The sequence below is a fragment of the Bombus fervidus genome, chromosome 4, assembly GCF_041682495.2.
Source record: "Bombus fervidus isolate BK054 chromosome 4, iyBomFerv1, whole genome shotgun sequence".
Lineage (NCBI taxonomy): Eukaryota > Metazoa > Arthropoda > Insecta > Hymenoptera > Apidae > Bombus > Bombus fervidus.
The window spans coordinates 13477915-13505078 of record NC_091520.1 but is presented as its reverse complement, the minus strand read 5'-3'; the positions used below and the strand labels follow the sequence as shown (position 1 = coordinate 13505078).

Here is a 27164-nt window from a genome sequence, read left to right as displayed (position 1 = left end):
CTTTTCCATCCGAGATAATTAGTAATAAAACTCTTTAGCCAATTATCATCTGTTTCATTACCTTCTATTAAGGCATCATACCCACTCCCTATGTGCCCTAGAATATTAGAGTTCTGCACAAGAACTGCAATAATATACGTGTGATGTATAACCCAATGTAGTCGCTAATGACCTCGCAATTAATACGATTATAAATAAGCAACATAAACGAACAATTCCCAGGATTTGAACTATAATTTTAAATTATTTATTACGGTAGTATAAACTAGCTGTCTGATCTTGACTCAGAGAAAAAGGGACAGGAGTTGAAAATCGGAAACAAAAAAACAAATCAATGTTTAGTGCCAATCAAGCTGAAAAAAACAGATTTCCGGAATTTGACATTAAAAAACCAAGTTGGTAACTCTGTATTATGGAGCACTACCAGATTAAAGAAAAATGGCGGATCAAACTACACCCACTGCCAGTCTAATCTCCTCATCGCATCTACATATCAATGTAACCAAATAACATTGGCTTTACTGGCCGTATGCGGAGAGACGTAAAACGAGTGACATAACTGACGTAGGGGTAAAATGACAATAGGGGAATGTGGAGAATTTTTCCTGGTAACCCTGAATCGCTTCCATTTTTTAAAAGGACCTTTACCGAACTTTACTGCATCAGTGTATGATAGCAGAGAGAAAATAACCATTAAGAGAATAAAATAACATAAGAAATATTCGAAACCTCTCGAAATTCCTAGAAATGACGTTATTTTCTAAAAAAAATCCGAGAGTGAAACACTTGTCGGCTAAAATAGCGATTTTATATTAGGAAAATGTAATAGCATAGAAGGTGACATAATTTCGGCGAGTCTTGGAAATTACGTCATATTCCAAGAATTTTTCAAAACCGGAATTAAAACTGAATTAATTAACCATTTCCCGATCTCATTTTTCGATTTTTTGTGTTTTTGTGGGATTAGGTAATCGAAAACTGTAAAATGCTGTTCAACTATTCTGACTTATTGAAACTCTTTCTAAATATATTCTATATAATCTTTTTCCAATAAATAATCTCACTTTTTATTGCATTATATCATCATTTCTAAAAAGATCCTTGCTACTGGTTACTGCTGACTGCTTATGGTATTCTGCTTGGTTCTCAAAGTAGCTTTTTCTGTAATCAATACGGAAATGGAGCAATATTTATTTGATTAAACTTAAAGCAATTTTTATGTTTTATCGTTCTTAGCCTTCGTTAGTCGTAAGTACGAATGCAAATTTCTGTTCTCGTCGTACATGTGCACGTTTTTCCCACCAAGAGCACCAGAGAAAAAATGTGTCTATAGTTCGGCCGTTGCCAGCTAGAGGCTCGTATTCTTAGTGCGCATTTTTTAACATTGCATCTGTGATTTCGCTATTCATCTCTGATCATTCTAATACATATATATATATATACATATCAATGGATTGTATTATTAATCATCGTAATATTTATATTAACGTAATCATTAAAAAATGCATCAGTGTTAATCGTTAGAAATATTGTTGTTGAGTGGGTGTAAAGCGAATACGCCTATCATAAATAATGATAGAAAAGTAAGTAGACAATACGAAAATATTTCATATAATTAATAATTGAGTAATTATTGCCAATTGAAATAATATAAAAGTGAAATCATATTATGTATGTATAATGTAAGCTATTTTATATATATGAATTTGGGTTTAAATTATTGCAATATCTGTTAATTAATTATATGATAACATATATTGAAATATATTTGAATCCTTACTTAATCTATTTTCCTTGTATTTTATTATTATTTTATTTTCCAGATGGAGTAATATTTGGGAATATATATATGCATTTCTAAACTCAACTACATTTTGATTGTGTATATAATGTGGAATTTTTTATGTAGATATTTTTGTACATTTTGGATTATCTATTTACATATGTTGATTTTATTAAAAGTTTTTCTTAAGTAACATCTGTGTATATCTATAGACAAAGACATAGAATATAAATTTCTCATATAAATTATAATTTATTATAAATTTATTATATCATATTGTTCAATATACAATGTATCTTAATTATAAAAAAAATACAAAGCATTGATACTATATTTTATAAAAATGCATTTTTCTATACCAGATACACAAGAATTTATTGATGCAACTGATAATACATATGTGGTAAATATATTTGTTATATTATGTAATGTATCTGTATATATATGTATGTACCTGTATATTAATATATTTACTTTATTTTCAATCCCAGGGTTACAACATTCATATAAATGGATTATTTCATTGTACTGTGAGATATAAACAACTACACAGTCTCCATGAACAATTGGCTAGAAATTTAGATATATCTCTCCCAGCATTTCCCCCTAAAAAATTTTTTCCTTTAACAACAAATCAGCAAGAAGAACGTCGTCTTTCTTTGGAAAAATATATTCAAACAATTGGACAAAATCCACTTGTTAATAATTCGGGAATGTTAAATGGATTTTTATTAAATGCTCAGCAAGAAACTGTTGGAGGCCCATCTAATAATGAATTTATGGACATTTTTCTTATGAATGGTTGTAAAATAACAATAAATGTTTCTACAGGGGATCATTCTGGTATTGTTTTAGAGGTAACTTTTGTTGTATGAATATTTATATATATATATATTAAACTATATATAAAATATATTAACTAGAAATGTGAATTAACATTTTTTATTCAACAGAAAGTATGCAAGAGCCTTAGACTACCTGAAGAATATTATTCATATTTTGTATTATTTATTGTTGCTCACGATGAAGCAAATAGTGTTCATTGTAGGTATATCCTTATCATAATATTTCATACATGATTAATGAATAAATTATTTTTTACACATTATTTTTTTTAGTACTACGAAAATTGCAAAACTTTGAGTCTCCATTTATAACTATTAAACATCTACACGTTATAGGAAGTAAAGTTGTACTTGGAAAAAATTATTGGGATGTGGGCTATGATTTGAAAATAATGGATAATGAGGTGGCAATGAATTTATTATATATTCAAACAGTCGCGGAAATTAATTGGGGATGGATTCCTATTACAGATGAACTAAGAAACAAGCTAACAGTCTTAAAAAAGCATGGAAAGAAAAAAGAAGTATATTTATCTATATATCCATACAAGTAATGTAATAAACTATATGAAAAAATTGTCAATAACTAATATCAAATTTAAATGTTATTATTTTAGTATCTGGACATAGTACGTACTTCAAAGTATTATGGATATATTCAGTTTGCTCCATGTTTTTGTGATTATCCTCAACCAGATTCAAAAGTACTAGTAGCCATAGGTAGAAATGAATTAAATTTGCGTATATTAAATGATGGAGAACAATGCGAAGAAGTATTTAAAGTCTCACGAATGCGTTGTTGGCGTATAACTACTTTGCAAAATGTAAATTGTAAAAGAAAAACGTATTTTAACATCGCGGCGCGTGTCTTAATTTGTTTTAATTTCAGGGATCTGAAAGGGGAGGAGAAGAAAGTGATGAGTTTAGTTTAGAATTATCGTTTGAATATTTAATAGCTAAAAATCAATTACAATGGGTTACAGTTACTTCAGAACAAGCTATCTTAATGTCTGTATGCTTGCAAGCTATGATTGATGAATTATTATCAAAGACTGTTGATAGTAATAATAAGGCTCAGGTTAATTAAAAATGCTATTTATTGCTAAGTAAAGTTATTTGTATTAAATACTAATTTGTTTATAGGAGGTGTCTCAAAAATCCTGGACTTATGTTATGAGAAATGGCCAGAGTATTACAGTGGGATCAAGCTCTAATGAAGAATCTGAAGAAAGTAAAAAGGTATGATAGGTTAATAATATCTATATTTTATTTATTAATATTTTTTATATCGTTGGGTTCTATTTTAGAATCGTTGTATTAAACAACCTTCTAAATCAGAACCAATTATGAAGAAACTTGCTGACAGATTATCAGTAGTAAAAATAAAAAAATCTAGTGATGTTAGAAGTAACATAGGTAGCAAGGTTCAAGGAAAACAAACATTGGAATATGATATGGAAAATAATGCATTTCGCATGATTGATGATGACGACTTATGAATATATAAACTGGAACTGTGAAATGAAAAATACATTAGAAATATCTCGAAAAGTATCAAATTTTTAAAATCATATTAATTCATATTTTTGCTACTTTTATTTTTAACCCTTAAATGATGTAAAATATAAAACTTAGATAATAGATTTGTAACAATTTTTTTGTATGATATATAAATATATTGTTGATAATAAACAAATTTTTTAAATTAATGCAAATATTTAAAGAAATAAATAAACAGAACTAAAATAAATTATAGTATATATAATACTTTATTATTGTTCAAATCATATACGTAAAAGGCAGTGTCTTATATTAACATTTGTATTTCATTTTACTTTATTTTAAATGAAAATTAATATCTGTTATTTTAATACTAAATGGGAGTAATTCATAGGTTACGCTGCATAATGAGATTATAATTCTAACTAGATAGGTAATTATTTGTTTGAAAGACAATTTTCTGCCTTCAGTCTGTATATTTTGCCCAAACATATAGAGAATGGTACAATTCATAAGAAAGGTGTAAAATTAGAATGACTTCCTAAACAAATAATTATAAACTGTAATATAAAATGATAGTATTTTTCTAGTACGAAAAGTAAACAGATTCACTATTGTCCTATGAAATAGACTTCTACACGTGTACATTATATTCATAAATATTATAGATCTCTATTTCATGGACTATTTAAGTTTTCATAGAAAAAATTTTTATCGCATTTTTTTAGTGTTGGATAATAGATAAATATATGGAAATGCATAACTATTTTTTACAATATTACTTCCACATGTTTTTTTTGCATTTTAATAATACAAGTGGAAGATGAACATAGAAAATTTGTCACTACAAACATATTTATGTTCTATCAAATGTGTAATTCTGTACGAGTAAAATTTATTTGTTTCTGTTAGAATATTGCAACACGCTATATATTGTATGTCGCAGTGAATGGTGCGCACTATTTTTTTCTCGAACAGTAAAGACATTTTTTTTAAAGAACATAACTTAGTTAGTTATCTGCTTTTCTTATTAATGGTGAAACTCAATACTATTGTTTTAATAATCTTGCGTGTCATGGTAGGGCCATATAAAGACTAGATATAATAATTAATATTCGTATCTTTTTCGACCATAATGTGCATATCTTCTATATCAAAAATATGTTGTTATTCTGTATTGTTACTTCCTAAATAAACAGAAAAGTCAGTTCTGGCTATAGCATTTAAGTATTATAAATCTATTTCCGCTACTTGTAAAATAGCCCAACGTCAGCAAAGAATTACTCCACTATATCATAGTATTCTCAACGATACGTACACGCGTTATTGTTATTGTAGTATGACTTATGAAATGTGTATTGAAAGCTTTATCAGTACAAGAAATAATCATATGCCGTTTGAAAATTCTAAATATAGTAATAATTTAAAAGATATGTTTTAATAGAATAAAATTTTTATATAAAGCTAAAAAGTATAAGTCTTGCCATTGCGACTATCTCAACAATTTAAATTACTGACTTAACAAATTATTGAAATATCAGGATACGTTCTAGTACGGAAGACTAATTTTGGTAAGTTAATTCGTCAAGTATTTCTTCACATTGAAATATTATCACTCTCATCGTAATCTTGCATGGTACAATGATACTACTACAAAATTTCCAATTTATATTCACAAAACTTTAAAATTATTCCGCAACTTAATTATATCAATAGATAAACGCGTAATATACCTATGGCAGTTAAGAAGGAATAAATTCTTCAATATGTTCTAAGTTGTTCACTTATCTGAAACTGCTTCAAGTAAACAATACATTAGCATATAAGACTACATATATAAATATATTTTCGGGATAGCTTCCATGCATATATTTCGTATGAGTGATGATACTGATAATGTAATATTATCGATAAAATAAATGGCATAATACGTGACTAGCGTAAGATGAAAACCGAATACCAATTTCACATGGACGCTCATCTAATTTCTTTTTACATCAAAAACAAAGTTGCAAACATGGCATAATTATCTTCATTTGTTTTTTTAATCTTTTAGTTTTAATTCCTAAAAAAAGATGTTGAAAAGATTTTATAATATTTCTATAAGATATCCATAATAACAGTATATATGTAAACATAATGATAAAAAATTAAGTATGATTACTTGTTCACCTAAATCATGTATAATAATTTACATTGGTGACGTGAGGCTATTGGCTAGTATTAGTTACTCGTACTTGATTCCCAAGGAGATAAACATTGTTTTGAACATTATCAAGAAGAAAATATTTTTAATCGTTATTAATCATCGTTTGTCAGGTAGATATTTAGTTAGTAAACAATGTTGTTCTCTTTGATGAAACTAAGAACGAGATGAATAAAATCTATTCATTTATACAACTGTACACCCTTTATCTATCATCATCACACTTATTTGCATAAAAAAAGTAACCAAACTGTTAGAAGTTCTGCTGACGTTTTCGCTTGGTATCCATAGCGTCAAGAATCGGTTGTCTCTTCGTTTGGTACCTTCTTCTTAGCTCATCAATTTCTCTTTCCATTTCCGCATCCAGATTAGCCATTCGTTGCTGTAGTTCCTCGTATGAGAGAAACTTCAGCTGCAGGATATGGTTGTTTATCTATATTCAAGTTCTTTTTAATGATGCCTAAAGTGGCACTATATCGATCGACTTTAAGTTAAAAAAATACTAAAAATACTGGGAAAGTAATTCTTAATCTACTTTCAACCTTCTGTGAGAATTTTCAAGTTTCTATTACTTACGAAGTCGAAATCACGTTCTGTGAAGACATTTTGGAACTTGGATATGTTATTATGAGGTTGTTCTTGTACAGGGTGAGAAATTTGGTTAAGTTGTAATTGTAGATGACTTTGAAACCTCTGAGACTCTGTAGGGCTACGTAATTCTAATTTATTTTCATTATCTTGATTGTGTACCCCAAGTATTTGTCCATTTCCCTAAAGATTAAGAAATTAATTTCGTGCATGTATATTTTACATAATATAATTATAAACTATAACACATTTATTATTTTATACCTTTCCTATTTCAGGTGCTTCTTTCTTATCAAAATGATCTAAAAATAGTGGCCGGTATTTTTTTCCGGATTCCACTGACCCTGTATTGTGTCCTACGAATAAACGATATTTGTTACTTTCCTTTTTAGTGTTTCATTGCTTCATTACATTATGTGCTTACGTTTCATAGTAGCTTCGGTATCGGTGTCACTATTAATAACCATTGTTCCCAAATCTAACATTGCTGAAACAAGTGTACCCGTATCTGGAAGATCATGACTCGGTACTAAAGTTCCCGTGTCTTCTGGCAGAGGTTTCATTGTTCCACTACAGTCTTCTTCATCCTTACAATAGACATCAAATGTTTATTACTAACATTAGTACACACACACACACACACACACATAGCATTCATAATAAATCTCAATATAAGTACCGAATCTTCTGCCTGATTTTGATTTTTAATTGCCACATTATTTATAACATGAGCACGATGTACACTTTGTTTTTCTCGTATTTCATGAGCTTCTGCAATCATCTGACTCAGAATACTTGGTTGCTTGGCATTGCCTGTAATAAAATATCTTATTGAATAATACATGCAAGAAAACTAGAGCAAATTTGTTTCATTATCATAGATTTTACCTATAAATTCATGATTTAGCAACTCAGTTGCAGTAGCTCTTTCTTCTGGATTTTTAACAAGGCACCCACTGACAAAATCTATAAATTCAGGACTCCATTGATCAGGTTCTCTAAAGCTAGGTGGTGGTTTAGTTGGAATCATAAATATTGCTCTCATTGGATGTATATCACCATATGGCGGCTTGCCTTCTGCCATTTCTAAAGCAGTTATACCAAGAGACCATATGTCTGCGACACAATCATATCCAATTTCCTGTATTACTTCTGGAGCCATCCAAAATGGAGTTCCTATAACTGTATTACGTTTTGCCATTGTATCCTAAAAGAAATTTTCAATATTAATTCCTGCTTTGCTCAATAAAAAGATTTATTACATATAGCGATAAAGATTATGTTTTATAGCTTACAGTTAATTGTCCTGCTACTCCAAAATCAGCTAATTTTGCATGCCCTTCATTATTGAGTAAAATATTTCCTGCTTTAATGTCTCTATGTATTTTTCTTCTCAAATGGAGATATTCTAAACCTTTTAAGGTATCACTGAGAATCGTTGCTATTTCATCTTCTTGAAGGGTCTTCTTCCTTAACCTCATAATATCACTAACAGATCCAGCTCCGCAATATTCCATTACAATCTATGAAACCATATCTTGATTATATACAAGCAAGGAATGAATAAAAAAATATTTTTTATTGTATTATCAATGTTACCCATAAATCAGTGTTTTTAAAGTAACTTCCATAATATTTAACAACATATGGAGAATCACACTGTTGCATGATAGAAATTTCTTTTATGATTTCTTGTAAATCTGTATCAACAGGGACTTGTTTAATAGCAAGTACCTGTCCACTTTCCTTATGTAATGCTTTGTAAACTGATCCATAGGATCTATATGAACAAAACATAAAACAAACACTATAAAAACAATTACATAAAAAAAGATTTCATTAAAGATTAAATTTTATATCTTTAGCCACTTACCCTTCTCCCAACTTGCATATTATATCAAATACTTCTTCAGGTTGTCTGGTTAAACTTTCTTCAGACAGCTTTTTTAATTCACTAAAAACAGAAATTGTAATACCTGATCAAAGATAAATATGATACTTGCACATAATATGTGAAAATATACAAAGAAATAATACTTGGATTTTTTTTTTAGTTTCATTATATGCAATTTGCATTTTTTTTTAAACAAGGTATTTATAAGATAAGTGACATGCTACATATAAATTCGTTATTTCTATTTGTTATTTCTATTAAAATTGAACTATAAGTGCATTAGATAAGCAGGTTTGTCGGTTATAAAACAAATTAAAAGACGCGCAGAACAAATATTTTCCAGATTTATTAAAAAAAGCTGAAATAACTTTAAATATAATAAATAATACGAATAAATTGATAATGCAGGTTAACAAAGAAACAAAGAATCGATACTGTACAATTGTTTCACATAACAAGTGAAACGCGCTAAAAATCGAAAGACGATTCCTTCTAGCTACAAATAACTTCCATCCATAAATTTGTAAAGTTCTGCAAGTTTAAAAACACGAAGTAAAAACAATTAAATACCTCTTCGAAGACATTTTTGCTTTTCGTGTCAACGAGTTCTTACTTGAATAAAAACACCTTCAATATTTACACAAATAACTTAACGTGGATAAAACAGATATCATTCCGGTTGTAAAAACATAGTCAATTTAAAATAGAAGTGTTACATTTTTGTCAATAAATTAAAGTAACCACACAACCGAAATATCGAAACCATCGACCATATAATATTCTAGATAGCAGAACTGAAATGTCTCAATCTAGAAGGATTGATTAAGCTTACTACTATTTCTTATTATTTTAAGCATGATAAAGGAACAAATAGAAATAGAAATAGAAGGTCTGGAGCAAAATTTTTACTTTGAACCAACTAAATGTTACATTTTTAATAAAAGAAGCTGTTAAAGTAAATTATATCTCTTAAAAGTTCCAAATAAGCGGTGACCAATCATCGTGTAGCTGCATGTATACATTCGTAAATGGACTGAATCTTGTAATTATATCTTCAGTATGAGATTACCGATGAGGAAATATGATTTTGGAAGGTTACTTGAAAATGTGTTTCTCATACTCTACTTTACTCAATTGTTCTTGATATTCTTTATGTAATAAAGTTAAATTTAGTGTTTAAATAAAAGAGAGCAAAAAGAAGGTTAGATCTCACAAGCATCAAGAAAATTCAAATGGTATCGACGTATGGTTTTCTTATTTTATCGAAATTTAAACATTTAACGAGGGAGGATCGTTTAATGAAGGCTTAAAATTTATGGTCATTTTAAAAAGTTATCAAAAGTAGCGTATGTACAAATTTATTAATCGCATAATAACATCGTTAAAGTCTTTTGATTCTTTTGTAATTGCTTTCTTCGAATTTATTAAAAAGTGATGAAGTAATACTGTCTCCACACGAAGGTAGTTTTATTTTCGTATTTGGATGTTTAGCGGTAAACAACATTATTGTATCAAACTGGCGATGAACTTTCGAAAAGAGCGCTGTTACAATTTGGTAACAGTATCAGCCAGTAGGTAGCGTGGAAAGATGAGAATCAGTCGGATACACGGGAATTTCTAGGCCCTGTACGTAATCGCGTGTCCACGCACGGTGAACGCTAGCACTCGTTTGCTAGACGGCCGGCTAGCAAAACGAGTCGATTTCTCCTGGTGCGCGATATCGTGGTAAGAGGTGGAGGAGACGTTACTCGTCGAAAAATTCGAGGGTATTGTCGAAGGTTAGAGGTACAAGGGGACCTTGTGGTAGTTAGAACGACGGCGGCAGCGACGGCGGCGGCGGCGGCGGCGGCGGCATTGTCCTGCTTGTTTTGTTGTCTCTCGCGACACGCACAGGTGGAAAAGAGAAGAAGCTATCGCGTTGTCGAGGAATCGAGGAGTGACGGAGGAGAGCGAGACTGTGTGTACAGGTCAAATAGAGAAGAGACTGGTGGTGTGCTATGCACGAATGCCCATAGGTGTACCGTAAAAGACAAGAGCAAACGTAGCGTAAAGGGGAGAGGGAGAGGTGGAAAGAAGGTTCAGAACGACGGTGACGAAAGAAAAAGACAGGAAGGAGATAGGATAGGCGAGAAGACGGAAAGAAGGGAAGAAAGAAGAGTGTAAGAGAGAAAGAGAGGGGAGAACTAAAGAAGAACGAAAGGTAGCAGCAGAGTGTACAGGATACGAGGAGAGAGAGACGACAGGGCGAAAGAAAGACACGGACGAAGCGCGTTAGAGTGCGTGATCCAAAATGGCGCTGAACCAGGACGTGGACCAGTTGTCGAAAAGTAATCTGGTAGTAAATATCGATCAAAACTCGGAATCGGATCTACAGGCACTGTTCGACAGCGTCCTGAAGCCAGACTCGAAGCGTCCGTTGCAAGTACCACTGCGCATGCGCAATTTACCAGATTCCTTCTTTAATCCACCGTCGACGGGTAGCAAGAGTCCCTCGATTTCGCATTCACGGGAGAATTCGGCGGATTCCGCGTTTGGTACAGCGGCCGCGGTCGCCGGTGCCGGCCCAGCACCCGGTGGAAACGCCACCGGTGCATCAGCTACCGGAGCAGCAGGTGCGGCTACTGGTGGAAGTGGAAATACTGCCGCTGGTACCGGATCAAACGCCGCAGGTGCGGCTGCGGCTGCAGTCGCGGCAGCGGCCGCGGCTGGCCTCACCGTTGCTCATCCTCGCGCTCACAGCAGCCCGGCCTCTCTTCAGCAAACCTACGCCTCAGCTCAGCAGGCGCCTCAGCACGCGCCCCAGCCGCACGCGCGTCACCATCATCACCAGAAGCAACGCAGCTACGACGTCATCAGTACGGTCGACGACCTAGGTCCCCTGCCACATGGATGGGAACAGGCGCGCACCCCCGAGGGACAAATCTACTTCCTCAAGTAAGTCTACTTTCCTCTTTTTGCTTTCCAAAGCCTGTTGTTCTATTTTTTTTTCTTTCCTTTCCCTATTTCCTGCTTATCTCCCTTCCCGCCCATTTCTATCTTCTTTTCCAATCGATCGAATCATACAGATTTTTCAACATTTTTCTAACATGTCCACAGAATCTGACTAGTTACCTATCAACGGAACCCTTGTTCATGAACGTTCTTAAGGTTTCCTCGATAAACGCTAGTTTCACGTTTGCCGATCCTCTTACGGCATTATACGAAGCAGAAGATACGGGAAGGGAATGCCGAGAACAGACGACATCGATCTGACATTTTCTTAGTCATTTCACAACCTTATTGATTCATCTCCAAGTGGATTCTATCTATGACCATTGAATAAACGATCCTACTCCGGATCGGAGCAGTTCACCGTTGTACGCGACTGCTGGCTGGTTCACATTTTCGTCGTGTTGGGGTCTCACATACCTCAAGGCCGTTACTGTCTTTATCACCACCTCGACTTACTCATCGTTGTTTCTCCGTTCCTCCGTTTCTCGGCCGCGTCTCCCCACTGCCAATTGCTCGCATATCCTCCTTGTCCCCGCTATGGATCCCGTTTTCTCGTCTTTCTCTTGGCTCGGCTCTCCTTGTCAATCTCGAGCCGCCTACTCGATACCTCCACAGTCCCTTCCCCGTTTCTCTTCCATCTCGCTCGTTTAACCTGATCCACCTGCGCCGTCACTAGGATTCCCACGTGTCACCTGTCGTGGGAAACGCTCCTCGTCTGCTTTGTCGCCTCATTCGCTTCCTTCCACCCACCTGTCTTTCGCCGGTGGCTCGGACGTTTCTCTCTTTTTTCGATCGCCGCGTCTAATTTCCAATATTTCACGATTTTCGTGACGAAGCTGCTTCAAACAGCAGTTTTCAAAGAATTAGAGATCGTCCAAATCATCTTTCGCTTCGTTCCACTTATGGAACAACGTTTTCTTTCAGAGAAATCTCCCTTTTATTTTGTTTATTTTTTTCTTTTTTTTTTTTTTTTAATTTCGAGGATAATAGCTAATGTCGGCATACATTACCACGTTCAATTTCTTCGAGTTCACGTGTTTTCCTCGGAGTCGATCGATCGACCGCGTTACGTTTTCCTCCTTGTTTGCTTTGATGTCTGATTACGATTTCGTTGGTCGAGTGGCTGATGTCACGTACAGATATCCCGGCGATAATCGATACGTTTTGCCTCCGTATCGATAACGAGTACACCTGCGAACGAAGGGATTCTCGTTCATTCAGTTATACCTGTACTTTTGTAAATATTCATCGTGTCTTCTTTTCAACGTTCGCCTCCCACAAAACCGATTGAAAAGGGCTTTCATTCGTTTAGCCGTTATTGTTCTTCGCCTCGTTTCCAAGTATTTTCATCGTCATTCTCACCTCTTTTTCTTCTTCTTTTTCTTTCTCCTTTTTTATTTGCAAACAAGAAGAACGAGATTTACAGAGAAGCTGGGGAAAAAAAAATTCGAGAAGTTTTCGTTCTCGCGTATGCGTCTTCCTCCAGAAAGTTTTACCTGGGTTTTACCATTCGAACCCTGCCTATTAATGCTTTACTGCGAATTCTACCTGCTGCTGACATTTTTGTAAGAACGAAGGCTAGGCAGGTTAGTTTTTGAGAATACCAGCTATTGGATCTCACTGCTCGTGAGAATTATCCCTTTATATCCTGTCCATTCCTTTCAACCCTCCACGGTTAAATATTTCCTGTTTGAACATGAATTTCCTTCTTCTTTTATTTTGGAATTGTTATTTTATCGAAAGAACAACCAAGAGAATCTACTCTATCAACTTAAAATTTTCAAGCTCGGAAGCTGTACAGCCAAGACGGTGGTCGCGTTTCGTTCCGTTTAAGGAGAATTTCTTTCAGGGAAATCATTTCCGTTTACGTTCCATGATTTCAGCGTGAGCTGGAAACTCGAATGAACGTCGCGCAACGAGCCTTCGCTTCGAGATAGCATCGTGAAAGTTGTAAAACTCGTCGATAGGTATCGTCGTCGAATCATCGAGCAATTTTCAGATACGCTGTCGTTGACGTATATTTTACCGTCTTTCGTTGATCGTTATTTAATCACTCCCTCGTCCTTAATTTCTCGAGCCACTAAGTCCTACCGAAATGTTACGTAAAAACGTAATTAGACAATCTTTCCCGTCGATCTTTCGCCGTAACTTTTATGTTCTTAATGCTCGTAACACAGCTCGTTCTCTAATTTTCTAAAAGGTTCTCTTTCTAGTTTTCTAAAAGGTTTTATCGCAATCGTACTTTCTACTAGTAATCGCGTCTTTTCGTTTGCTCGTTCGTATCGAAACGTATATCTGAAATTCTCTTCGTATAGGATCTGAAATTTAGTCGTTTCTATGAAACGGAGCCGTTTTCCCTCGGTACTTTGTAATGTATCGGTAACGTGCCCATTTGCAATGCAGGAAGCGGAATGAAATGGTAAAGGAAAGAAAGGAGTGGCTCGACGAATAATTACGTTTACCCGAGTAGCCTTGTATCGACGAGAATTAATCACGTCTCAGGTTCGCGCTTCTCCTCTGACCGATTTATGGCTATTCCGACCGCGATCGATCCGACGTAAATATCGTTTAATTGTTTATAGTAAGATATAGTAGTTGCTGCCGTGCTCCGGTGCTACTATGGATTATCGTTCATGAAACGAGAAAAAGCATGGCATTCCCTCGATAGACGTAACACAGCGGCCGCGAGGAGAGTTGCTCGGTAATGGCCGATGGTAAAAGAAGTGCAGCCAACCGAGAGCCGCACGGTTGTTGTATTATGCAGTAATGACTACCGTGACGGCACCCGTGTCTTCTCTCTTATTTCTCTTCTCTCGCGCCGTTCGTCCAATTACCTCTGGCCCGTCTCTCCGAGCTTTTGGATCTTATCCAGAAGCGGGACTTATTAGAATCTAATTTGCGTAATTGAAACGTGATTCGAGCCGCGAACAAACTGACTCTTTGAAACCTTCTAGGAAGTGTCGCCTCGCCTCTCTTTCCTTTCCTCTCTCTTTCTCTCTGTTACGTCGCTTCTACTCCGTGCATTCTCTTCGTGTATTCTATATTCTGCCAGAGAAAATAACGAGAGAGCCTAAACAGAGAAACGTTGACGACGACGCGCCGTTTAAACGTCCGGTATCGTTGGAAGCGACCAGATCGCGTCATCGTCTTTCAACCAACTTGGTTGTTTCGCGCGAAATTTCACGCGATCGACGGAGAGTTCTTAGTAGAGACTCATCGTTGGGATTTTTTCTTGGATTTTTCGTTTGCCGCGCGGTTGGCGCGCAACTCGCGCGTTACTACCTCGCCGTATAATGTTATACGTTGGTCCCGTTAGCTAGGTTCGCGTATTACATACCAGCGAGAAGGAGCAACTGTATACCGTCGAAACGAAACGACTTTGCCACGTACCAGTGGAGGGATCTTTTTTTTTTCTTCGTGTTTCATCGACCGGACGTAAACAGCGGCGCCGTCTCTTCTCTCTCGGAGAGACAGGCAAAGACATCGCTCTCTTATCGCGATATACGTTCGCTCGCTCCAACGCAACGATCTTGCCAGTTCGAGAAACACGTTCCACCGCCAGGTGAACACACGAGACATGACGAGCAAGCAACCAAGGTTTTCCGTCAACTGTATCGTTTGACGAAACATTAGTCACGAGCAGAGTCACACTATCCGTGGAATTCAACCGACTCTACATTTATTCGCTTCAACGGATCTCGTTTATCGAGCTCGTTTCACGAACGTGTGTCATTCCTTCTTGTACCGACTCTCGTTCGTTCGTATGTTTTCTTTGGTTTTTGACGAACAAATATCTAATTTTTTATTCTTGCTACGATATTCTTGGGAAAGTTGAAAAATCGAACGACAATTCTCTTTGGCTGTCATTGGTATTAAGGTCGAGATAGGTCCGGATTATTCGGAATTGTTTGCGACTGGTAGAAATCACGCGTCAAAAAATCACGCGTTCCTATGTGACGCGATAAAACGTTCGAAATCGTACGAGCAACGAACCACGCCCGCGCTCTAAAGTATCCGAGAAACGAATACTGTTATATACGGAGCATAATCGCGAGGCTGAGATGCTAATGGCAATTGATTCGCGGCTACTTCCTCGTTCGAGCGACGGAGTAACGCGAATCTCTCGCGAACTGGTCGATAACGACCGCAAGAGAAACGATCCACGAGTGGAATCGACCGTGCCGATATATTCCAGCCGTTTTCCTCGTAAATTCATTTCGAGGACGTTTAGTATCTATGCATTTTCGAATGCAGTGAAAGTTGACCGCGTGTGCGCGACATCGGCATCCTGTTGTGTTCAGGGTCAGTTCGACAACGCGGACACGCATTTTCCTTCTGTTTTTTTTCCATCGTGTCCGATATTTTATCTTTTTCGTCGGTTGTTCGTGTCTTTTAAGTTTTTATCTGAGAAAAAAGGAAAGGAAAAAAGGAGAAGGGAAAAAAAAAGAAATAACGCTATTTGAGAAATTCAAGAGGAAACTATGCGCTGATTGCTCGTGGAACGACCACATTTCCGCGGCGCGGCGTGTCGAATGGGTATAATCTGTTTCTCGTTTGGTGTGCCGCGTCTCGAAAGACGTTCCTCTCGATAAGCGAAAGGTACAGAACGATAAATAACATTCGTGACGCGAGGAGAGCTAAAAACGCGAGATAAACGACACACGGCAGACTTTATTTTACGCGCGCGTCACGTTCGATCTATTTGTATTACAATGTACGGTGTGCTCGTGTGCGTCTGTGCGCGCGTGTGTACACGCGCGCGTAACAGTTGCATCGGTAATATTATGCGCGTTATATAGTAATCGGTGTTTTCCACGGAACGAGGAGTAGGTCGTGCTCTTTTCCGCAAAGGAGTTACAACGTTAAGACGTTCGCATAAGGATCGAAGTTTTTACTCGGCCACTCGACAGGCTAAAGACCCCGACACACCTGTAGACGAGAGAGAGTCTTGCGCTGCAAACACGAATGCCAGATAGGAGGACAAATCTCCGGGAATACCTCGAATGTATCGAAAGTTCAAGGCGGACCGAGCGTCCTCGGCGCGACTCGCTCTCGCCGCTTTCCGACTAACGATCACCGTTCTGTCCTTTTTCTGTTTTCTTCGTCGTTGATTTTCAAGCGACTTGCCAGGCGTTTCATTTTGTCAGCCATTCGAATAATAACTTATCGCTCCGGCTAATCGAAGTCGGAGGGGACTACGATACGTCGATTAGAAAACTATTTTCGATTGGACAATCTTTTCGAGCTTGTACAAAGATTTATAGGTTTTTAGTAAGCCATGCGATATTCGTAGATTTTCTTCAATGATTTTGACGCGTAGTTAAATAGAAATTTCGTGTATCGTTAGAGGTTTCGAGTCGACTCGTAAATATCATCTATGACGTCATAATCGGTGCGTGAATATTGTTTCATATATGTTCCATGCGACGTGACGGCGATGTTCCGTTCGCTACGTACTTTGGCTACAATTTATGTACTCTCGAAGCGAAGATTCTCAATTGATACGCTGCGTGTCGTGTCTGAACGCGTAGCCCCGTTCATTCAAAGAGGCCTTTGCTTTCTCGCACTGTCTCGTATCGAGCGCTCGGTGTTCGTTATCGATGTTTCGCGCGCTTGACTTTGAAAACAAGGGATCGCCTCGATTTCCGAAACGAGCAGCCGACGCGACGCCTAGTCTAGAGAGAAGATGAAACAGTGTGGAAAGCGAGGAGGATGCCTCGATGTCTAGGATTATCGAGCATTGTTCGTTAAGCGGTTCTGCTGGCAGTTGTTCGTTCTCGTAGGTCGTTAAAAGCGTGTATTAACTCGGTACTTGGATGTCATTTTTGGAAGGGGATCGGTCGTAGCTTTTTCGAGGGGGAGGGTGCTGGAGGGATGTAACGAGTATCGTGCATCGACGACCACGAGCACAACCACGACGACCAAGACGACGAAGACGACGAAGACGACGAAGACGACGACGACGACGACGACGACGACGACGACGACGACGACGGGAGAGAAGAGCAGGCAAGCGAAAGAGAGCGTCGGTGCGAGAGTGTCTATTTACGAGTTGTCCGGCGCCGTGATGTCCGGAGTAAAAATACATCGTAGTCCGTATGCTGTGCGCCACACAGAAACCCTCTTGTAATTCTCCAATGCTCTCGAGCTGCCTGCCTGGCTGCCTGGTTGCCTGTTCGCCTGCTAGCCTGCCTGCTAGCTTGCTTACTTGCTTGCTTACTTGCCTGCCTGCTTGCTTACCTCTCCCTCTTTTCTTCTTCTCGCTTCTTTCCTTTCTCTACCCTTGCCTCTCGGCCACCTAGCCCTCTCTCCCTCTTTCTCTCTCTACCTCGGACTCTCTTGGAACGCATCCAACCGCTCCCGGAGAGACCCGCGACATGTAGCTTTTGGAACACACCGCCGTTCTGTATTCTGCTATGCCACCGCCGATCACGCATCCTGGAGATAGATTTTCAGTTTCTTTTCCTTTGCCCCGTTGTTCTTCCTTTCTTCCTTCCCTTCCTTTTTATCACTTTAATCGTAACTATACGATTCTTCTGTTATTTTTTTGATCAACGAGGAAACGCGTGTTTCTCTCGAAGCTGAATCGGTCAGTACGATCGAATCGCAGGTGGGGAAGGATGGGAGAAGGCAAAGGAAAGCATCATTTTTTAGAGTCGTCTGAGAAAAGTTTATCGGGATGATCGTTCTGTCGGATTTCCTTTCGTCTAATTCGACGGAGGAAAGCGTCGTTCAGCGAGAGTTTGGAGGGAAATTTGAAATTTCCTTGACCGATCGACGCGTCTCTGTTGTTATCCAGAGATCGCGTCAGAGGAATCGACGAGCCGTGTTTTGTTCGTGTCCTTCTCGATCCGTGGCTGCCCGGTGACGGATCTCGGGAAACGACGCAGCTTAACACGCTCGATCAGATATATCTCGATTGGATAATGCTCTTAATGTTAAAACTACGTCAAACGCGTTCTGTTCCGCGGGTATTATTAACCGTGTAAGAAGATTTGTTTCTCGCTCGGAAATACTGAGAACCGGTGCACGATATCCCGATGCGGATTTAGACAACTTGTTTATGTCGTCGCCGATGACTTAAGCGAAACGCATTAAGTCATCGTCCATGGAATGCAAACGAGTGACACTTTTGGCAAAATATAAAGCGGCTGAACTCTTCTGCGTTCGTGGTGATTCGAGAATCGGTGGCGGCCGCTGTTCGAGGAACTCGTGACAAGCGATTTGAACGTATTCGTTTAAATGGTTACGAGAATTATCATTGGAAAAGGAATTTTCTTCCTACGCGTTCACGAAATTTGCCACGCCGATGAATCTGTTGGTTGATGGTTCTGGCGATATACATCGCCCGATTGGGAAATTTCGGTGTTCGAACTACGGTATCGTATTAAGCGTGCCGCATGTTCGATCGTTGTCTAAAATTTCTATGGAGTCAGGCAAGGTAATCGGTTCGCAAAGGTATTCGTTTCACGAAAGTAAATAAGAACGGCGGTTGTGCACGGTGTAGTGTTTTCTACTTCCTCCCGGCTGAAAAGTGACACGTGAGTAAGGTAAATACGTTAGGTAGAGGGAAGACGACGAGATCGGCAATCACAGCCATTAGCTGTTATTTTTGTCGACCGAGAGACGACGTAGTGTTTTCGTGCCGAGTAAAGCCGTTTCGGATAAAACGACCACGACTCCATCCACATCCTCGTGTGCTAAGCTGCTGCCGTTGCCGAACGATGCTTTGCTATTTAATTAACCACGATGCTCGTCCCGCACAGTAGGAGGAATTAGTTGGACGATCGAAGAGACGCTCCGGGCCGTGCGTGGCTACGATTTCAAGGACCCATGCTACACCGTTTCGTCCCGTATCGGAGCCAGATCGCGGTGTGTGCGGTAACTTCTGAAAACGGAGTTCGGGCTCATTCGTACGCAGAAACACACGGTACAGCTTTTGCTGCCGTCTGTTTCCGCGAAATGCTTTAAAATACGATCATGATGTGTTGGAACGTGTATTTCGGCGCTTCTTGTTTCTTGATTTTTCGATTCTTCGACCTGCCACCGATCACGCGACGAATAAATAAAGGAGACGAATCCGAGCGTTTCCGCGAATAACAGAGCATAACGTTTCGATCGCTGTTTCATATTGACGACGAGATCGTGACGTGGAAGAACGCTACAAAGTGGTTTGATCCTTGGGGAAATTTCGTGAAATACGTTTTATTCTCTCTCTCGAGACGTTAAAACTCGTATGCTAACTACCGCTAGGCGCCTGCTGTTACTCCTTCGCGTCGTCTTTTGAATGGAACTATTTTTAGAATGCGCCTACTATATGTGGATAACTGTACGTGCCGTGGCGTATTCAGTTTCTGCACGGGGCCACGCTATACGTACAAAATAGCACGACGTCTGAACGTGTTATAATTTTATTTTCCAGCCACCTGACGCGAACCACGACATGGGAAGATCCACGAAAAACAGCGGCAGCAGCGAACGTGGCAGCTGTGGCTGCCGCCGTCGACAATGGGAAATCCTCGACCGGCGCTACCAATTCTCTAGGTCCATTGCCCGACGGATGGGAGCAAGCGCGTACTCCTGAAGGAGAAATCTACTTCATTAATCATCAAACACGTACCACTTCGTGGTTCGATCCAAGAATCCGTAAGTTTCATTGCGATCGACCCACTCTAAATCGCGTAGGTTGCTTCCAAAGGTCGATCATAGACGAGTGTCTTTATTTTCATGCGAGAATTCGTACTTCTCTTTATACGAATTGTTAAACTTTTACCGGATATTGTATCGAGCTCCGTTATTTCTTGTTTTAGCTACACATCTACAAAGGGCTCCGACTTCAGGTGCGATGTTACCACAAAACTGGCTTCAACAACAACAACCCACAGGTGGTGGCATTCAGAGTAATCAAACATTGCAAGCGTGTCAACAGAAACTCCGTCTTCAGTCGCTACAGATGGAACGCGAGCGTCTTAAGCAACGGCAACAGGAAATTATACGTCAGGTGAGTACTTATTCGTGTGTTTGATCGCTCGCTTTTGTATTTCATAATATCGTGCGATCTTTTCCATCTGTAGCAAGAGCTTATGCTCCGACAAAGCACTACCGACGCCGCTATGGACCCATTTTTATCGGGAATCAACGAACAACATGCACGTCAGGAAAGCGCAGACAGTGGTCTGGGTCTTGGTTCTGCTTATTCTCTTCCTCATACACCGGAAGATTTTCTTGCAAATATCGACGATAACATGGATGGCACCAGTGGTAAGACGTTCTTTTATATACGATATCGTCGCCCTAATGCTTAATTGTTCTATCTGCATTCTTCAAACAAATTTAATTAGCCAACTCACATATATCTCATTGGTATAAAGAATACAAATTTATAATAGTTATTTCATAAACTTTGAACATAATTTTTTCAGTTTATATATCAGCGAAGATAGAATAATCAAGAAGTAGAGCGATAATATTTCACGGGAAGAGACAACGGTCTGTTTTTCATAGACTTGAGCTTAAAGTCTTCCTTGAACGTTATCACACCTGAACTCGCTTCGACACTATTACGGTAATATTAAAAGCTTTCTTTCTTTTCTCTTCTACAGATGGTGGTGCACCCATGGAGACCCCAGATCTCTCTACACTGAGCGATAATATCGATTCGACGGACGATCTTGTTCCATCGTTACAGGTATTTATTAAATCTTTATATATAAAAGTAGTTGCAAAGACTGTTTCAAATATTACTCTCCTGTTTCTTGTAATTTTGTTTCCAGCTGAGTGAAGATTTCAGTAGCGATATTTTGGACGATGTGCAATCGCTGATAAACCCTAATACGACAAAACCTGAAAACGTGCTGACGTGGCTGTAGTATGGAGGAAAGAATTGTCTATGACAGGCAAGCAATTTATGAAATCGATTCGTTAAAAAAAAAATTGCAATTTCAATACGTCTAAACTAAATGGAACGATTCTAGAGGATCTTACCAGTAAAGTAACGACTATTCCATAAAAAAAACGCACGTGAACGAGAAAAATTTTAAAGTTTAAGTAGAATGGAGCCTTAATTACAAAATGCGCTATGCTCAACGTATATACAGAAATGTGTATACAGAAACATTCACAGGGTGTCCTAGAAATGTTGACGATAATTCGGAAGATTATAGTTCTTATTGAATTCCATACTACGAATTTCTTGTTATATACCGTGCTTGTTGAATGATGAGAGGTGGTAAAAAATAGTGAAATTCGAAGCCTTAAAATCTAGTGTTCATGGCAAGCTTGTTGAGTCTTCCTGAGGAAATTTTTGAGAATGTTGAGCAGGCCGTAATTATCGTTGAGGCTTCTCTAGTTTAGAAACTAGTTTTCTCTTCCACCTTTTTTTACCACCTGCTGCGTGGAATAATCGAAATTGTTGGAATTGAATAAAGAATACGATCTTTGACGTTGTATTTTAAGATTTTTAGGACATCTTGTATGTAAAAAATGTATTCGGGTCTTTCTCTTTCTCTCTTATTATTAGGGTATTTGAGTGTTCGTATGCTTGTATGCGTGTATGAGTGCATTTGTCCCCACAACATTTTGTATATAAGTTTGTATTTCTATACTAAAGCATTGTACGAGAGGGAGCGAGAGAGAGGACTGAATATTATTCATTTTATTATGAGTAATAATATTTAATGTGCGTACCGTTCGGGTCAATGGAGGAGAGCGCAATGAATGGAGAAAGCTCGATATACTTCCCGATAGTATGGAGTAGACAAGTAAATTGTTGTTTAATTATATTTATATCACGTTGGTTTACAAAAGGAATCTGATATCATGACATATCAGATTTTTTTACAATCATAGATCTCGCATGTGATTTAAATTTAAAAAGAACAGCATCATACCTGATGTGTTCACGGAGTTTGTGAACGTACATTGAAAACTAATGGAACAAAATAAGGACGAAGTGCAATTATTATGAAAACACTATGTACAGAGAGAATGAAAAAACAAGAGGAAAGAGGGTATGATGTTCGATAAATGATATTTTATTCGATATTCGTCGATTCATATAGCGGTGATCTTTATATGATGTTTACGGAAGCAACGGCAACGTCTAAAAGTATCGAAGCATTTTTAACACACGGACACTTGTCTATACTTCGAAGTTGGCATACGGAACAAGTCGTGTTACATGTATGATTCAGATTCGAAACAGATTTCTCCGAATCGCATGTGTGTGTGTGTATATATATATATATACATGCGTGTGTATATATATATATATGCACACACATGTACACCGCAATCGAGTGTCGATAATGCTCAGACTATTTTACAAGCGATATGCTTAAACGAAGTGCCTTTTCTTTGCAATCGATTAGAACGACAATATTGATCGTCATGTTTTAAAGCAATAACCGTCCGTCTATACGAGATGTTTATATGAACATGTGGTAATTGTTAAAATAGACAAACACGTTTTTAGACCCTTTTAAATACTTTGAAAAGGGGAACACAAAATGAATATATATATTTTTTTTATATGTAAAGTCTATACCTGTTACAAATTGCAGTTATTGGTATTTTGAAATCACTGTTAGATTATAAAATTCTCTTACGTTTTATACTACATACAGTTATATTATGGACATTAAAAAAGGAGAGTATATGATGTTTATAGATTACCTTTAAATATCTTTAGCCTTAAGGATTTTTCGCGTATTTCTTTCCCTTAGTTCATGGGGATAAGAAAATTGAAAGAAAAAAAGAGGCCGTTAATCTTGTACTTTGTATGTTCCTCGCGAAACAACCAGTAGTAATGGTTATTATCGAATAATCAAAGCGACATGGTAAAGAGGAGACAATACGCGTATATTTAGTTACATGGCAGCTTAAGTGTATACATACGTTATAAAAAGAAGGGAAAGAAAAAGAAAAAAGAGGAAAAAAAGTGAATAAAAGAAATATCGGAGGTTGACGTAACTTTCTTTTATTAATCCGAAATAATGCGGCGATAACGTTGATAAGTACTGTACCCCAGTGATAACAATCACGCGATCACCAATTTTATCCGACTGATCTATTCCATGTTTTACGTTTTTTCTTTCTATAGTTCGAAGTACACGAAGAAAGAGCTGTTATCTTTCTCAAATAATCAAAACATTATCTTGTTAACGTTTCCTTGTTAATCATCGAATTTTCATTGTTATCGAATCGTCACAGTTACGTCTGCCAACCACGGTCGTTCATCGAAGATCATAGAATTTCATTGATAAATTAAAAGAAAGAAAAGAAATGAAAACACAAAAAAGGTGGAAGGAAAAATCCGTGAGCTCTCCTGCCTTTTCCCTCAGTAAGGAAAAGTTCCGGAGACGCAAGTTAAATTTTTGTTTTGTAGTTATTCGCACGCTTGGTTTTATCTTTTATACTGCTACAACGGTAGCTGTGCGAGTAGCACGAGTATTCGACCTCTTTTTATTTTTTAATGAAGTAATAAAATGATCATGTAATATTCGTTCGATATTTGTGTTACTATCTGTATTATTCGACTGAAACTTGGAAAGCGATCGCTGTATAGTAATTACGTGTAGCAACACAAAACACGGTAGACTTAACGCTCCTCTTAACTGCATTACAAATCATTGTAAGAAGAAAATTTTTATAATCGTTTCAAATATTAGGCATGATATATATATATATATCGTTTCTCGAATTACGAGTGTCTCTTGTTTCCTTATTATCGGTATATTAAATGTTTCTGTATAGTTATATCGTAATGATTTTAATGCGAATGGCTATATAAAGAATAAAGCTGTTGTACAAACGTATAAAAGAAGGCATTCATAGTTTGAGAAGTCTATATCGATAACGATTTTAATCATGTCGGGAGGCACAAAATCTTTCTTTCTATTATCGTTGTCTACTATGTTTTCTGTTCATGATTATTATGTTCGATCGTAACGCGAAGCTTGTATTAAACGCGAAGATCTATTTTCGAGTGCGATCCAAAAAAGTTACCATCGTTAACAAGGATCACGAAATCGTTGCGTTACGTTACTCTCGTTGCGACAGCTTCCAGGCGTGCAGGTCAGATACATTTAATGTATTATTTTTATTGCTAGTTAACGATAATATTAATATTACCATACCGTATCTTGCTTTTAGTCTAAACTCAATTTAGTTGTTATGTGTAGGGGCGGGGGGAGCATCGCGTGGAGGCGGAGACCTCTTACAAAGTGCCTTCAATTTAACGTGAAGAAAAATAAGTGTTATTTCACGAAACGGAAAGCGTTTGTTAATAACAGTCGAATAACAGTAACAGAAAACGAAAACAAGTCAAGAAACTCCCCTTGGGTGACATCCATAATATCTGAGATTATACTACGAGAAGCAATTAGTTGTTTAATATCAGTATTTATATATGCTCATTGGCAATAATTTGTGACGTACACATTTTTATATCGGTAAAAAGTGCCTTAGTAATAACGATAATGATAAATATATTGTTTACTTACGTACTGACAAACAGTGTTATTTTTCTGTACTCCTAAACATCGCTTTTATTTAACACGTTCATTATACGCCCCACGCTGAACGTTCCGTTCAAGCTATTTGGAATTTTCATTGTAAAAGGAATAATTTAAAAAAACTTAATTTTCACATCATTATAAAATATTATGTAGAATCATCCGACTCGTCTGATAGAGTAAATGTTTGTTAAAATAATTGCTTAAAAATTAAATTTATTCGTTTGATGTCTAATACATCTAAAACAATACACCCTTTTATTGTTAATTATGTTCTCTGCAATATTAAACAAATTGTAAGGCATAGGCAAAATTATCAAAAGCAAAACTATCAATCGTAATAACGTGGAGCGTATACGCCCCACGCGGTCTGAACGGAAAGTGACCAAAAATTGGTCCGGCACAGAACGTGTTAAGCCATACGTGTATTTCTACATCGTAACATATACATATAGAATTACCTATATGCATATGTACGTAGATGTAATCAATCTCGATAGGTATGTCCCATTTACCATCGTCCCACGCAAATTGCGAGACATCCAAGTCTCTTATTTTTCTCTATGTACGTCCTTGCGTTCCCGATTTGCCATTGTTGTTAGTCACCGCGACCGCTTCGTTTCGTAGTGGAATGATCGATCGACAAAACGAGAGGAAAGCGTAATGCTTGTTCGACGTGTTCTTTTTTCACGATACCTCGGATCCGAGCATCAGCCATCGCTGTCGAGACGGGATGGAAGCGGCAGATTTCTGATTTGGCAAGGGGTGGGATTGAACGGCGATAGGGAACTAACGGTGGCAGTTTGCGAGGGTGGCTAGGAACCCCATGACGTCCTGCGCGCTTCACGAGTATTTTTATGGATTCTTCCAAATGCGTTCGATCATTCTAAACGCAACTTTCTATTTAGGTATGTCTCCCTCGTTTCTGCGCATACTTAACAAAACTAATTCTTTTCGAACGATGTCTATAGAGTCGTTGCGTCGCAACTAAAAAATTTACATTTTTATTGCTCCCTTGATGAAAACGAAGCTACACGATGAGGAAGTTTATTGAAGAAACTGATCACTGAAAAAGGTATTGACACTTTTGGGTTCAATTTTTTGAGAAAACGCTCATGAGATTATACATAGGAGAACATTTAGTTTTAGATAAGTTTTTTCTAACTCCTGCTGGGATCTTTTATTGTTTAATATTCATTGCCGATTGTATACTCTACTCGCAAGCGATTCTAGGAAGGTGTGCTGTGAAGCTTTATTTTTTATATATTTATGATTACAGATAAATTAAGAAGATCAGGAACAGGCAATGGAAACAAACGTGTAAATAGAAAAAGTCATTTCATATACCTGTATTCATTTGGTAATAAAATAATACTTCAAAGTTCATTTGAATAAAAAGGTATTTCAAGATAGAGATGAAATTTTCTTCTTTTGCAAAATCTACGTGAAAAAGGGTTTGGTGTACTAATCAATAACAATAAATCACACTGTAAATATTACTTCACCTGTACCTTAAAATTTGCTTATTTTCCGGTAAAAGATATTTATAAGTCCCAAAAATATATCACGTTAATGAAGTTCCAATGCTTTTTAATTAGAAAAAAAATTGTTTAGATGAATTCTTATCGATCAGCTGTCTTTTGAAATACATTTCAAATAAATTTATTTTAAAATTATAAAAATATTTAAAATAATAGGAAGTTATTAAGAAGAAAATTAAAGAAGAATTAGGAGTTCATTTAGTTAAACGAATGACGTTGCAAGTACTTGTACTTTTTCTTTCACGCTTCCTATCGAAACAACGAGGGTTAGCACGCGCGAGGACTTCGGTTACAAACGTTTC

The 27164-nt window shown here is 37.2% G+C and overlaps 3 protein-coding genes across 4 annotated transcripts; 2 read left to right on the top strand and 1 right to left on the bottom strand.

Annotated features, from left to right (window-relative positions):
- The first annotated feature begins 1204 nt into the window (after positions 1–1204).
- On the top strand, positions 1205–4199 carry Snx17 (sorting nexin 17). Its single transcript, XM_072002027.1, has 9 exons — positions 1205–1583; positions 1824–2186; positions 2275–2640; positions 2737–2827; positions 2902–3152; positions 3246–3452; positions 3518–3706; positions 3772–3867; positions 3936–4199. The coding sequence occupies exons 2-9, from the start codon at positions 2127–2129 to the stop codon at positions 4125–4127; spliced, it is 1452 nt and encodes a 483-aa protein (XP_071858128.1). The 5' UTR covers positions 1205–1583; positions 1824–2126; the 3' UTR covers positions 4128–4199.
- Positions 4200–6519: 2320 nt separating this feature from the next.
- Positions 6520–9593, bottom strand: Hpo (serine/threonine-protein kinase hippo). 2 transcript variants are annotated; one of them, XM_072002025.1, is made up of 10 exons: positions 9387–9593; positions 8796–8876; positions 8522–8702; positions 8218–8445; positions 7811–8129; positions 7602–7735; positions 7347–7509; positions 7187–7278; positions 6911–7105; positions 6520–6767 (listed from the first exon to the last, which is right to left on the bottom strand). In XM_072002025.1, the coding sequence occupies exons 1-10, from the start codon at positions 9398–9400 to the stop codon at positions 6588–6590; spliced, it is 1587 nt and encodes a 528-aa protein (XP_071858126.1). In that variant the 5' UTR covers positions 9401–9593; the 3' UTR covers positions 6520–6587. The 2 variants fall into 2 exon arrangements, with proteins under 2 accessions (XP_071858126.1, XP_071858127.1); XM_072002026.1 differs by having other exon boundaries at positions 6520–6746.
- Positions 9594–10435: 842 nt separating this feature from the next.
- On the top strand, positions 10436–25320 carry Yki (Transcriptional coactivator yki). Its single transcript, XM_072002029.1, has 6 exons — positions 10436–11750; positions 20230–20453; positions 20618–20808; positions 20882–21068; positions 21410–21495; positions 21581–25320. Exons 1-6 carry the CDS (start codon positions 11107–11109, stop codon positions 21674–21676), a joined length of 1428 nt encoding a protein of 475 aa, XP_071858130.1. The 5' UTR covers positions 10436–11106; the 3' UTR covers positions 21677–25320.
- The last annotated feature ends 1844 nt before the right edge of the window (positions 25321–27164 follow it).